Below are 14,852 nucleotides of genomic sequence, written 5' to 3' on the forward strand. Positions count from 1 at the left end.
GCAGCTGAGACATCTTTTCAGCAGCTGGCCTGTGGGACCCTAGCATCCCCGCCCCTCTGCCCAGAGCTGTCACCTGCCTTCCCACAGCCAGTCCGCAGGGGGTGGGCTCTCCAGGTTGACCCTGCTTTGCTCTCTTCCTGAGCCTCCCCCAGATTGGTATCCAGAACTGAGCACAGGTCTTGGGGTGTTACAAGACCGACACGCCAGATACCACCCCCTTGCTCTAGTTCTGAACCTGTCACCCCCACGATGTTCTGAGCGTGGTGGGGGCTGCCTGGCCTGAGCTCGCCAGGCCCAGGACACACACACACACACACACCTCCTTTCCATGCAGAGCCAAACACCTCTATGTACGGCTGCAGCTTGCTGGAGTCTCGTCTTGAAGCCAGGCTTCTAAGGCCTGGGTGGATCCTGACCAGCGTGCTTCATCAAGCCCAGTGAGCTTGACTTCCTCATTAGGTCTCAAACAGGTCCTCTTCTATACCTTTCGCACTCAACCTTTATTCTCTCTGGACCAGCAAGTTGGCCTTGCCCCCTGCCTCTCATGCTGCCACTGGCTCCTGCCGTCCAGGGCGTGGAGCTACCCAGCATGCTTCTTTGTTCAGGGCTGAGCTGAGAAACCGGGCGTTCTGGGGAGCATTTCTGGGCTTGGGCACCACTGTCATTGTGCTTCATGAGATGGCTCCACACACTGCCCCTGCCCTGGACCCCCAAATGCCGCAGAGCTGCATTGGGGAGGGGTTGTGAGCACACTCCGCCTCTGCCCTGCGATCCTATGATGGTGCAGTTTCCCGGTAGAGAAGGCAGGGGGCAGAGCAGAAAGGGGGCAGTTCAGTGCCCACTCAGGGTGGACATGGCCCACTGTGTGTCACTAGCTACGATGTTATCGGGGTCACACTGACCCCACCTGCCTCCTGGAAGCTGGGGTGTTTAAACAAGGCCAGGCCAGCCCTCCTGCCGAGAGGCCAGGTCTGCCCTCCCCGAGAGGCCAGGTCTGCCCTCCCCGAGAGGCCAGGTCTGCCCTCCCCGAGAGGCCAGGTCTGCCCTCCCCGAGAGGCCAGGTCTGCCCTGTAGTCCCACCGGCTTTCAGTGTCTCCTCTGTGACACGGCCAGCCGCAGCTCACAGTCAGTTCCCCGCATGCACACCTGCCCAGCGCCTGGCCGTCCACAGGCCGCACTCCGCCTGCTGCAGCTTCTCAGCCTGCAGGTCCCTCGGTGGCCAGCCAGCCCTGCGAGGCTGAGGACAGAAGCTCAGAGCACAGTGTCTTGTGATCCTTGGCCTGGAACAGCAGGGGGCCAGGCATCGTCTAACAGACCTCCCTGACCAGGAGCATGTCAGGGACGTGAGAACGTACGGATCCACAGGTTGGGGCACTCTGAGCCCTTCCGGAGTTGGACTGCTAACCGTGACCTTCAGGCCAGCGGGGCCTGAGGCCCAAGGAGCACAGCCAACAGCAGATGAGTCCCAGCAGTGGGGAACTGAGGGGGTCTGGGCCCAAATCTCCTCCTCTTGACTAGGGGAGGGCAGCAGAGTTGGGGGGGGGGTGCTTTCCCCCGGCTCCCGCAGTCTCAACAGTTGCCAACGGGTCACAGTCTGATTACCGCCAAGCAGCTTCTGTTTCGACTTGCTCTCGCACAAATCATTTTTAAAACCTGGACTGCAAAGTTCCCGGCTGCCAGGTTCACGGGGCCCCTGTGGAGTCATGAATACTCCCCTCCCAAATTTATTAGCCTTGAAGCTCGTTAGTAATGCATGAGTTACGGCCCCCGGTGGGAGTGCCAGTTTCCACCGCACGCTATGGTCTGCACCGTAGCCAATCCTGACGTCCCCCCACGCTGCCCCAGCGGTGACAGCAGCCACCATGGAGGTTCCCCAGTCTGCTTCCCTCTGCCCCGCCCCTGCCCCTCCCGGAGCTGTGGGGGCGGGGCTGCACCTACCCCAGTGCTGGCCCATGGAGAGGAGGTGGCTGGGTGGCCCTGGAGAGAAGTTAGACTTTTTTACAACCACTAGCCTCTGAAATGCAGAGCCCTGGTGGCATAGTGGGTTATGTGTTGACCTGCAAACTGCAAAGTGAGCAGTTCGAACCTCCCCAGCTGCTCCTGGGGAGAAAGATGAAGCATCCGCTCCTCTAAAGATTTACAGCCTCAGAAACCCACGAGAAGCTCTGCTCTGTCCTATGGGATCGCGTTAAGCCAGGATTCACTGGACCTCAGTAAGCTAGGGGCGTGGCCTCCCGAGTCTGTACCTGATGAAGGTGAAGGGTACCTGGGACCTTACGTGGCCCCAGAGCCCTATGGAACTGGACCTTGAGGAGCTAGGGGCGTCCTATAGAGTCATGTCAGAGGGCAGATGACGCCAAAGGAAGGTCACACATGTGTAGGCCTCAGGCCTGCATATGAGTCTCAGCTCAGGCCTGAACAAGCACCATGAGCCGGCCACTGCACAGTGATTGTGTGGTCTCCGGGGCCGCTGCCCACTTAGCGCCCAGTCAACCACTGTCTCCGAATCCTCACTGCCTTTTCATCGCAAACCCTGCACTCTCCTTTTGCCTGGGACCCCCCCCCCCCAATTAACGTCCTATCTCTGAACATCCCCCTGTCTTGCCACATGAAGAGTCGTGGCGAATAGCACACCTTGGGTGGCGGGGGGGGGGGGGGGCGGGGGGGGGGCGGCGCAAGGGTCGGCACAAGTCTCAGGCACACTCCCATGCTGGGTCCCCAGCAGGACAGACAGGGGCCTTCCTAGTGAGGGCTGCCAGAGGAATGAAGCTGGGAGTGAGGAGGGCACAGCACAGGACCCGACCCCAGCCCCCACGTCACCTACCAGCTCAGCCATCAGAACTCTCCTGCCCCCTCCAGGAGGTCTGGCTGGGCTCCATCCCCACCTCTGCCTCCTGGCAAGTCCAGCATTGCCCAAGACAAACCCACACCGTGAGCATTGCTGTCACTGCACTCTGGCAGGCCTCAGCCCGATTGGGGAGGGGGGTGTTTGCAAAGTGCGCACTCTCCAGGAAGAAAGGGGCCGGGCAGCTTTGGGGGCCAGCTGTGAGAGTGCCCACAGTCACTATCTCATTGAATCGCACAATTCATGGACCCCTGGTGGCGCAGTGGTTTCCGTGGTAGGCTGTCAACCACAAGGTCAGCAGTCCGAACCCACTAGCCGCTCCACAGGAGAATGAGGCTTTCTGTTCCCACAAAGAGCTGCCCTCTCAGAAATTCACAGGGTGCCTCCACTCTGCCTGGAGTTGGAGTGGCAGCAGCAGGGGGTTGATTTGGGGGAGGAGGTTGTCAGGCAGGTGTTTGCTATCCCTGTTTTACAGAGAAGGAAGCTGAGGTTCCGAGTGGCCCAGGGATTTGCCCAAGACCACCCAGCTAGTGTACCGCGGAACTGGCCTTGGCACGCAGGTCTGCTGTGTCTGGGCCCACTTTTCTTTCTTGCCCTTCCAAGGGTCTGCTTGGGCTTCCTGTGCCACACAACTCAGTTGTCTGGGAACTGACTTCTGTATCCCACAGGGCTCCTTGGTGTCAGATCAGACAGACCTCAAGCTTAGGGGCTTTATCTTAGGTGGAAGGGGGCCTGTCGTAAGAGGCCACACAGTGTCTGCTGGCCACTGGCCTTCTTGCCCCAGGTTCACAGACATCGAGCAGCCACTGTCTCCAAGAACCAAGAGCATGGCTAGCTGCCGAATCGTGCAGAGAACATCAAGTAGTGGCCTCAGGCCTCTGGGGAAGGTGGCTGGGGACCTAGCCATGGTCATCTGCCCAGTCCCCCACACTTACAGCCACTGGGGCCCTGAGGAGATGTGAGAAACCAAACTCGCTGCCATTGAGTCAATTCTGGGCCATGGGGAGCCTATGGGATAAGGCAGAACTGCTCCGGTGGGTTTCTGAGACCGTAACCCTTTATAGGAGTAGACAGCCTCATCGTTCTCCCTCGTAGCGACTGTGGTTTCAAGGTGCTGATCTTGCACTGCATTAGTCCAACGCGGAGTGACTCCACCGCCAGCTGAGTAAGACATGGCTTCTACCTCCTAAGCTTGAGAAGGGACAGTTCTGGGAGGAGAGGCTCCACAGGTCAGCAGAAACAGAGCCAGTGCCAGCTCTGCTGGGGACATGGAGCCAGTATCCCTGTTGTCTGGTCTCAGGGTGGCTTTGAGACCACCAACCACAGGAGGCAGGAGTGGGGACAGAACAGCAGATGCAGGCATGGCACACCTCCAGCTGCCACCTGGGAACCTCGGCTCTGCACCCATCAAGCACGCCCACGAATGAGTGTTCCTGTTCCTTCAGACCACTGGCAGGACACTGTGAGGATTGGACCATAAGGTCAGAGCCAGGAATGTTGGGGGCACTCCACGGGTCACAGATTTGGCCAGAGAGAGCCCACAGAGCTGCCACCAGGTCCCAGCCTGGGTGGGCAAGGGGGGCCATCCACAGGCCAGCAGACAGGAGGGGAGCCAGCAGGTTGGGGGTATGGAAAGCAAGTTCTATTTTGGGCACGTTGAGTCAGGAGGCTGGAGGTCATCCAGGAGGAGCCGTCAGGGACGCTTGGCCGGACCGGTCAGGCTCTCAGCAAAGATGTCTGGGCTGAAGGTCACCTGGCGTAGGTTATTTTTATCAACCGCTTGAAGATGTGAGTGCCCTTTCCAGTATGGTCGACATTGGGATAGGTCTCAGAGGTTAGCAGATGGAGGCGGGATTCAAAATGCTTTCTGCAGGCTGGATCTCTGGGCTGAAACCCACAAGCTGCCAGCTTCCCAGGATGCTGCCCTTAAAGGCCTCCTTGGGGGTCGCGTGTTGGCTCAACATGAGTCAGCAGAGTGGGGTGACGCAAGGCTGCTTTTGGGAACTCATCACAGCTAGATATTGGGAAGGACTGATGGGTCTATTACACAAGCCTGGCCTTGCCAGGTGGTCTGGATTAAGGGAGAGTTCCCGTCCAGTCCAGAGTTTTGGGGGGCATAGTGAAAGGCCAGCTCCCTTCCTCTGCCACCCCACCCCCACCCCCATCTGCTCACGCAGGGAGCCCAGACTAAGCCTTCAGAGTCTGAGGGCCCATCTGGTACAGGTGCAGGATGGACAGTGGCTTCCCAGGACAAAAGGATTCTCGTGAGGCTGCAGAAGGTCTGTCTTCCAGACTGAGTGGAGCAGGCCCAGCCACTATCCGCAAGCCCTGCACATCACAGACATGGACCTTCGGGATTAAATAGAGGTTGGCTTAGGAGTGGACATCACTGGCTCCAACCGGACCCCTTGAAGACAAGGACTCCTGACCTCAAGAGCCAGCAGATGGAGCGGCAGCCCCTGACCCCACTGAGCACCAGGAGAAGCTTCTCCATGATGGGGTCGGCAGATACCACGTGATTCCTGCGCTGGGAGTCCCGGATGACACCTCCCCCTGCCCACATGGCTCGGACTCTGTCATCTCATGGAACTTCAGAGCCGGCGTGGGTGCTGGGGGCCACCTATCCCAACCACTCTGTAACTTTCCAGAGCCTTGCCACCTCTCTGCTCAGGAACCCTGGTGGCGCCACAATTAAGCACTTGGCTGACTGAAAGACTAGCCGTTCAATCCCAGGTGGCAGCTCCTCAGGGGGAAAGACCATGATTGGCTCCCATAAAGAATCCTGTCGTCTAGAACCCACGAGGAACCCCGGCAGTGTTGTGGGGACGAGTTGGGTTCTAAGTGCAAAGTTAGCAGCTCGAACTACCATCGAATCTGTGAGAGAAAGATGAGGTTTCTACTCCCGTATAAATTGACCGTCCGGAAAACCCACAGGGAGCAGTTCAGCCCTGTCTTATAGGATCATCATGAGTCAGAAGTGACCGTGCTCCTCTGCCACGTGGAGGCTCCAGGAGTCAGAAAGAACCGCATGCAGGGACAAGGGCCTCGCCAACCCCCTTCTGGTACAAATGGACAAGCTGGAGGGGCTCAGGCTCAGCAGGCCAGTGACAGCACTGGGCCAAGGACTCTGGGCCCCTCCTCTGAGCTGCCCTCTAGCGGAGCCCACAGCCCTGCCTTCTTGAGTCCCTGCACCTGTGGCCCCGGATTCTGCGTTGGGCTGCTACCCAGAAGGGCAATAGTTTGAAACCAGCAGCAGCTCTGTCAGGAGAGAGCTGAGGCTTCCTACTTCTGCGAAGAGGTGCAGGCTTGGACACCCGAAGGGACAGGTCTACCCTGCCCTAGGGGGATGCTCTGAACTGGAATTAGCCCCATGACAGTGAGTTTTGTTTGGGGTTTCAGTGACCAGAACCTCCCCTCGCCCTTGGGCCTCGCACTGTCAGCTGGGAGCCACCTTTGCAGCCAGGGTGGCCTGCAGGGCGGAACAGCACTCACCGATGAGTTATGAAGGGCTCTGGAAGAGTCTGCTGCCTTCTGACTTTGGGGAGCCGCGCTGGCTGATCCCTGAGTGGGGCTGGGAGCCAGCCGGGGCCTCGCCCTCGGCTCAGTCATTAGTGCAAAACACACCTCTGACCGCAGGCATTGGAGATCAAAAGAGGCCAAAAAAACCTTTTAAGCGCCCGGCCTGCGGGTGCTGCCACACAGCCCAACAGCGGCACAGAGTTGGGTGTGCCCGTGAGGCAGCCTCCGAGAGCAGGCCTGAGCTCCTGAGAGAAGCACCCTGGAGGTGGGTGCTCAGGCTCTGGGTCAGCCAAAGAGCACCCCATCTCCTAGGCTGCCATGGGTGGGGAAGAACCCTTGGGACATTAGGGGCCTTCTGGGACCCACACCGGGGCTCTGACGGTCACCACCTCCTACAGTCGCATAATACCCACGTGAAGCGGGCCTCCTCCTGTGTTCCACGGAATGACGGCATAGAGGCTCTCAGAGGGCCTCTTAGCTCAGGAATGGTGGAACGGACGTTCAGAAAACCAGGTCAGCTTGCGATACCCTCCCACAGACCTGGCAGGACAAGTGGTCAACACTTGTCCTCGGTGCCGTTCCAATCCATCCAGGGTTCCACGGAAGAAAGGCCGGGTGATCGATGCCCTGAATCTCAGCCACTGAAAACCCTCCGGAGCTCAGCTGTACTCCGAACAACGAGGTCCCCATGAATCCAGGTCCACTCGCCAGTGGACAGCTGATGACCCCAGAAGCCGACAGAGCTGAAGAAGTTTAGTCTGACCAAGTTGCAAAATCAAGCCAGGTGCCCCTTCTGGTCACCCTCTAAGCCTTAGCAGGTCCCTGCCGGTCATCACTTGACCTTGAACTCTGTACCCCATCGGGCAGCATACCACCACCACCCTGCCCCCACACAGGGCCTGTCACTTTCCCTGAGTATATTGGTCCCTGGGGGCACCATGCCAGCCACACCACCCCCCCACACCCTGCCAAATGGCCTGTGCGAATCCCACCGGACCACACCAGCGTTTCCTGTGGCTCCTCCCCGCCTTCGGAAGGAGGCTCTGTACCTCAGATAGCTTTCCAGGTCTCCTGAGCCCATTTTTTCCTCCCACACTCAGGCCCCCCGGGATGTGCCACATGTCTCCTGGGCCTTAGCTGCCCTTCCCGCTCCTGAAGACCCAGCCACAGGCCCCCTCCTCGATCTTGCAGTGTCTCACCTTCCTGGTTGTCTGCTCACCAAGCAGTGTTTCCTGAGCATCTCCCCCAAGCTGACAACGGATGGCGCAGGTGGCAGGGACCCTGATGGCCCCATAGCCCCATGTGTTGCCTGGGGGGTCTCAACCCAGAGCGCTGTCCTGAGGGGCCAGCCCTGTGCCACTGTGTATCTGCAGATGGGGCACCTCAGGCCCCCACAGAGAGGGTGCCCCAGGTCTCTGCAAACAGGGTGCGCAAGATCCTCGAGGCTCCTAGACATGGGGTGCTTGAGGCTGCTGCTCTGAGGACAGTCTCCCTGGTGACCCTGTGACCTTCGGGGGGACTCAAAGCCTGAGGTCACATGGGCAGGAATCGCCATCCTGTGGGCCATGCTGCTAGCCTGATACATCTTCAGAATCTAGGTCCCAGTGTCCAGTCCGGCCCACTCCCCAGGGCAGCTGAGACACTGTAGCTCTAGCACTTCTTCTATTTAATTGTGTTTTTTTTTAATCAGTCTTAGTTTTTTTTTAATAAAACATCGTGTTAAGTATATGGCCAGAACCTTTCATCTATGTCTCAAAAATACTCACTCACTGCCATCAAGTCATTGCTGACTCAGAGCGACCCCGTCTGGGTTGCCAAACTGTCACTGCCTGTGGGAGTAGAAAGCCAAGTCTTTCTCCCACAGAGCTGCTGGTGGTTTCCAACCGCCAGCCATGCAGCTCAGTCTAACCACAGCACCACCAGGCTGGGGAGGCATGGTGTCACATTCGGGCAGAGCTGCCCCGGCAGATGATTCATCTGATGGTGGAGTGGGGACGGGGGCATTGGGGAGGGCCATGACCTGGCCTCAGCACCCCCCTCCCAGCTCATGGGCTCTGACAACTCTCTATCTGGGCCCCTTCACAGATGCTGAGGCGAGAGACGACATGAACAGCTACATCAGCCAGTACTACAATGGGCCCAGCAGCGGTGAGCCTCAACTGCCTGAAAGGGCGGGAGGGGAGTGAGGGGGGCCGCTGTCCTGCATGTACCTCTGTCACAGCCACACACCACATGTGATCTACCCTAAAATTGAAGCGTGGCTTCAAAGACCAAGACTTAGCCTGCACTTGAGAACCATAAATGCAGGCAGGGAACTGGGCCAATTCAGGTTCCGACAAGTGTCTCTGCCAGACGGAGCTGAGGGTCCCACGAGCCCGAGGACAGTGGAGCCTGGGCTGCTCTGGAATCGCCAGCAGGGGCTGGGTGTGGACCCCTTGAGTGGGAAGTGTTTTGGGGTCTAAAACCCTAAGTGAACCCAGTGTCTCCCACTCAGCAGCTCTTAGGGGGTGTAACCCAGGTAACAGGATTCAAGAAGCTCCCCCTCCCCCCTTGCATGTGAGAAGTCCCAGGGAAGCCTAGTGGTTTTAGCTTATGGGAAAGGCTGTCTTTAAAATTAGACTGTTCTTCAATGACTTGTCAGTCCTTAGCAGATGGCTGAGTTCTTGGCATGTGACATCCACAGCCCTGACGTCCTTGTCTGTGCCACTGTGCAGGTAGAATGGCCTGCAGAACAGTTTGTGTGTCTTTGGGTCTGTGTGATGCATTGGTGCGTTTTGTCGTTGTTGTTTTCCTGTCTACAACTCAGCCCCTTGAGGCTTCTTTACGCTTTATCAAAGCCTCATCCGTCCGGTCTGCTACTTCCACCCTCCCTCTCACAGCTGCTCCCCCACAGTGCTGGGGAGGAGTCCACCCCACATGGTTGCTGCCAGGGCCCATTGAATCCCTTCCACCATGTGTTTCCAGCAGGGCATCACCATGCTGACGCCTCCGTAACACGTTCTTGGCTCTGGTCGTTATGCCAACAGATTGCCAGGTCTTGCTCCCAAGAAACCACTGGGTGGATTTGAACCACTGACCTCTTGGTTAGCAGCCAAGCACTCTAGCCATTTGCCCACCACGGCTCTTTCTCTGCAGACCCCCTGACAGGCCTGGGCCTCCCTCTGCAGTGCATCACACAGAGGGGAACCCACCTTTGGAGGCACATGTGTGTCGGCCCCTGTGAGAACTGTGACTGGCGCCCTCACTGATGGAGAGACCCCAGTTTCTGGTCCTGGCGGCATACTGTGCTTGCTGAGTTAGTCAAGATGGGCTCGGTTGAAAAAAAAGAAAAAAGAGATGGGCTCATTTGTACTGTGAATGGCCATCCTCCTCCACCCCACCACCCCTGGGGTTTAAATAAAGCCGGAAAAGATCCAGGGCAGGCTGGCTGGAGGATTCTGCTCCCATGTCCTCATCCTTACGGGTGGACAGAGCGGCCACTACCCACTCTAGGACACTGCCCAGTGCCAGGATGGAGCACCAAGAGCTCATAAAGCTTTCACCTGGCGGTGCCATAGGCCACATCTCCGAGGGAATCCGTGGCCAATGCCAACCGCCTGCCCACGCTCCAGTGTAGGATGCTGTAGGAGCACTCTCTTCCCCTGGGGTAGGGTAGCAGGTACTGAAGAAACAGCAGAGCAGACTAAGAACAGGAAGAAAGACGTGGCTTGGGGACTCCGGTGCAGGGAGACGCTCCTGCCCGGAAGGGACCACGCAGCTTCCACAGTGGACTTGTGTGTCCCAAGGAGTGGGCAGGACTGCAGGGCTGGCAGTGTTCTGTGCTGTTGTCCTTGGGGTGTCAGCGCTGCCCTGCACAGCTGCCCTCCACGGGGGTAGGCCCTCTGCACCGCCCAACCCAGCCCTGTGCCCCACTTGGGGCTCTACTCAGAGCAGCCCTCCCTGGGGGTGCCCACCATGGCCGGGCTGAGGGCGGAGTGTGATGGGGTCTCCTCGCTCTCTTTGTAGACAGCGGGGTCCCCGAGCCAGCTGCGCGCGTGGTCACCACGGCCGCCATAGACATCCACCAACCCAACATCTCCTCCGACCTCCTCTCGGGCGCCGCGCCCCCGAAACCAGACAGCACCTGCCCCAGCGCCACGTCGGACACCGCCTCCCACTCGGCGCACAGCTCCGTCACCCGGGCCCCGAGCGACTGCAGCCCGACGCTGGGCTCCTCCAGCGACAGCAGCACCGCCCGAGAGGGGCCCTCCTCGGAGCCCCCCGCCTCGCCGCCGGCCCCGGCCCCGCCCCCCCAGCACCTGGTCGAGGTCTCTACCCAGGACCTGCCGTCCTCCCCGTCGGAAGCCCCCTGCCCCTCCCTGCAGGCCCTGGATCCCGGCCCGCGCGCCCAGCCCAGCCCCTTGGGCTCGGTGCCCACCAGCCCCGAGCTGGAGCATCGGGTGAGTCTGCTCAACCAGCGGAACCAGGAAGGCCGCCCGGGGCCCCCCATCAGGCCCGTCATCCACTTCCAGCCGGCGCCTCCCGTGCTAGAGGACAAGTTCAGATCTTTAGAATCCACAGAGCAGAAGCTGCACAGGGTCCCGGAGGCCTAGCACCACCCACCCCCGGTGGGCGGGGTGGGAAGATTGATCCCTGCCCAGGCCCTGGAGGCCTCCCGGGGTCACGGGTGGGGCCTCCCTCAGGTGCTGCCCACCTCCAGGGCGGTGACACCAGGCCAGGAGGCCACCTGCCTCAGACCTCAGAGCCCAGAGGGGCGCCTCCTCTAGAGCCCTGCTTGGGCAGGAGGATGGTGCTCTATGTGTTGTTTTGTTTTTTAAATCATTTTTACAACAAAAACAACAAGCAGCCCGCAGCCTAGCTTCAGTAGGTGGAGCCCGGCAGGCCCAACCGCCTCTGTTGCCTTCCTCGCCCCAAACGACGCCCAGCGGGGCCCTGGGGTCGGAACCGCACTGTGAGCAGCCCCTTCCGCCCAGCCGTCTCCCATGACGCTGCCACCTGGGCGGAGCGACAATCTCAGAAACCACCAGGCGCCTCTGGTGTTTGTCCCAAACTCTCATCTCAGCACGAACACTTCCCAGGACTTTCCAGAAGAATCTAGTTTTCATCTTTCCGGGACATGGAGGGGTGGGGTGGGCGGGCAGATGGGAGGGAGAGGGAGGGAGGGAGGGAGGGCGGTGTGTTCCAACCTTGGTTTTCATAATAAAAGCCAGCTGCACTGAGCCCTCCTGCGGGCAGGGTGTTCTTTTGGGTGCCAGCCCCAGAGGCTCAGTGGGTTGGGGTGGGCCCCATCCCCTTTGACAGCCCTGAGATCTCTAGTTGAAGCGGGAACGTAAAAAGGGTGCTTGAGGGGGCAGGGGACTCTCAGGCTTCTTGTTAACTGGTCTTAAACCTGTCCCTTTCCCTCACCCCCAAAGGAGAGTGGGCGTTTTGCTGCATTCATGCCCACATAGCCCCTAGAGTCAGCTCTCCCCACCTCCCCCCCACACCCCCCCACACCCCTTGTCTGAGGGACCTGTGCAGGGTGGCCATGAGCAGCCAACAGGGAGGGAATGGTGAGACAGGAAGCCCCAGCTCCTCCTGCGGGCCCTCCTGGCCCGTCCTGTGGTGGCAGAGAGCAAGGCCAGGGCTCTGTCAGCTGCCCCATGCCAGTCTCAGCAGTCCTGATCCCCACAGCAGCGCACAGGGCCTGGAGCGCACCTCGGGGTGGGAGGTGGGGGGTGGGGGGAGGCTGGCAGGCTGAGTGCAGATGGAGGGAAGGCTTCGGCTTTCACAGCTCCCAGGGGGTTCTGGGAGTGGGCAGCTGTGGCAGGAGGTTTGCAGCTCTGGGAAAGGGCTCTTTGAGAGTGCCCTGGGAAGGCTGGGAGAGGGCCTGGGGCTCTCCCTTCAGGAGAGGAGGAGCAGGGATGGCTCCTGCCTGGACACCCCCCCCCCCCGTGGCAGGTTCACTGAACAGTCTTTGCCCTTTGTCAGAGGCGTGCCAAGTGGGCGCTGTTGTCCATTTGTCAGAAAAGGGCCGGGAATGCTGACCTGACTTGCCCAAAGGCGTGCCCATCAGCAGTGAAAGGATGCAAACGCATGTCTGTCTGGCTCCAGGCACCCTACAGGCTGAGGATGGCGCCACGCACATCGGAGAGTCAGACCAGGCACCGCCAGGAGAGCCAGAGATGGACACTTGAGGGGACATGGGCCCATCAGGCTGGACTGACCTGGGGTGACCTCCCAGCGTGGTTGGCAAGCCTGGCAGGGAGGACAGAGGGACTCAAAGCCAGCAGCGCTGGTGGCTGGCCTTTCCGGAGAGTCTGGTTCAGAGCCCAAAGCCACTGTCTGAAGCCCTCCAGGACTGGGCAGCAGCAAGTCCCCCATCCTCCACCCCCACAGCATAGCACAACTGGTCCTCCTCCAGCCAACCCTGGGCGAGGCCTTCCCCCCAAAGCCAGGCCGTTTAGAGCCAGCCACGTGGACTGTGGGGACTCTCAGTCCTGCACTGCTACAGGCTCGACCAAACCTAACCAGGGGCCAGGGAGTCCACTGTGACCCAGGGAGTGCGACTGTGCTCAGGGCTGGGACCTTTCCCGATGGGACTGCCAGGCCTTAATTCTGAAGCACCTCGGGCGGGGCATCACCCAGGGTAGAGGTGAGTTGCCAAAATTCCCTTCCGTGTGTGGCAGATTCCTCAGCTCAGGAGCACCCTCCTCCCTTAGAGACTCGGCACAGCTGACCACAGAGGGGAGAGCCAGGCTCGGGTCCCCCACCTCTAGCTGGTGCTGCTTCCTGAGAGCCATAGGAGACACACCTTCTTCAAGGGACCATCTCTTAGAAATAAGCCAGCAGCCGGGGAGCCTCCCCACCCAGCAAGAACACCCACCCATCAACCACTTGGGCCCCAACAGGCCACCCCAGGCTCAGATAGACAGCTCGGGGCTGGCAGGCCATATGTGAAGTCCCTGCCCCCACGTCGGGTGAGTCAGCTCCAGAGCACCCATGTTCTCAGCCCAACCCCGATTCTCACTGGCCTTGTGGCTCCCCTGGGCCTGCTTCCTCTCCCTGTGCAATAGGGCTAATTACTCCTGCCCACCCACTCCCACCTCCTGCCGAGGCGGCTGGGAGAGCTAATGACCTAATGGAAGGGAAAGCCCTTGGAGAATGTTCCAGGGAGACCCGCAGAGAAGCCTCCTGATGAATAATGGATGGGATGTTTCACTGCGGGTGTCTGACACCCGGCACTTCTGGGGAAGGCTGCCCAGCAAGAGGCTGTGGCTTCCCATGCTGCCTCTGATGGCGAGATGGGGTGGTGGGTGGGTGGGTGCTGCAAGACTGAGGGGAGACTGCGCCCCCATGCCCTAGCCCCGCCCAGCCCTGGAAGGCAGCCCAGCTCCTCTCCTGAGCTCATCCCTGTTTAGGTCCTGGGCCACCCTGGGCAGGTGGCACCTTACCAGAGGTGGCATCTGTCTTCCTCTCCTTTTCAACCAGTTCCCATTGAGTAGACCCCAACTCCTGGCCTCCCTGCCTGTCACCAGAGTACATCTGTGCTAGGTGAGGACTTTAATGGTCGATTGTGGGGGAGCTTGATTGCCAGGCCTTTCTGCCAAGGCATGTCTGAGGAGACTCAAACCTCCACCCTTTCTGCTGGCAGCCACCCAGCGGCTCCCGCCCCTTTCAAAGACAGGCCCGAACCCTCCATGTGCCCAGCGTCATTCTGAGCAAGGAAGACACCACAACCAGTCTGAATGGTTTGGGTTGTTTTTCATTTTTACCCAAGGGCTAGAACGTTTGGTTATTACTTCCTGGCGAAGAGTTCATGTAATTATCTACAGGAAATGAGGGAACGCTTGCTGCTGGAATGCATGGCCTGTCCTCAGACACGCAGGCAGGCCTGGTTTTGCCCAGAGACCCGGTGGCAGCACAGGGGCGCAGGCTGTCTGTGCATCCTGAAACTAGCAAACAGCACGGACTAGCCCAGAGACCAGGTAGGACCGCAGACTCAGTGATGGGTGAGCCAGGATCCCTTGGTGCTGAGACTTAGGAGGGCCTTTCGCCAGGGCCCCCGGGAGCCTGTCCCATCAGATCAGGCCTCCGTGCTAGCTAGGCTCACTTCCAGCTTCACTGCATAGAAAGGGGAGCCATGGAATGAAGCAACGATGAGACAGAGGTGACCAAGGTGCCTCTGTGAGGCAGGCAGGCTGGGTGTATCCAAGGATCTTGGCGGCAGTCCACCCCTACTCTCTCCAGGTGCCAGACCACACCATCCTCCACTCAGTGCCATGCTCACTGGGAGGGTGGGCAGCCCTCGGGCCAGGGGTGGTGTGCGCACCTTCCCACTGACTCCTCCAGAGTAATGTTTCCCAAAGTGTGCAACCGTGCCCCCTGGGGGGGGCACTGGACCAATCCAGGGGCTGCAGAAGCAGATACCTACACCTTATCCTGGATGATGGGCTACAGAGCCAAATGTTCCAATGACCAGAGTTGGGTGCTGAATCATTCTCTTTTT

General features: G+C 59.6%; 1 protein-coding gene across 1 annotated transcript in view; it reads left to right on the forward strand.

Moving 5' to 3' along the window:
• Positions 1-10,956, forward strand: part of TMEM266 (transmembrane protein 266) — a 79,327-nt gene extending 68,371 nt beyond the window's left edge. Inside the window, exons 9-10 of the mRNA XM_075535250.1 lie at positions 8,450-8,512; positions 10,370-10,956. Coding sequence (XP_075391365.1) covers positions 8,450-8,512; positions 10,370-10,956 — 650 coding nt within the window. The remainder of the gene's footprint in view (positions 1-8,449; positions 8,513-10,369) is intronic.
• The last annotated feature ends 3,896 nt before the right edge of the window (positions 10,957-14,852 follow it).

The sequence above is a fragment of the Tenrec ecaudatus genome, chromosome 17, assembly GCF_050624435.1.
Source record: "Tenrec ecaudatus isolate mTenEca1 chromosome 17, mTenEca1.hap1, whole genome shotgun sequence".
NCBI lineage: Eukaryota > Metazoa > Chordata > Mammalia > Afrosoricida > Tenrecidae > Tenrec > Tenrec ecaudatus.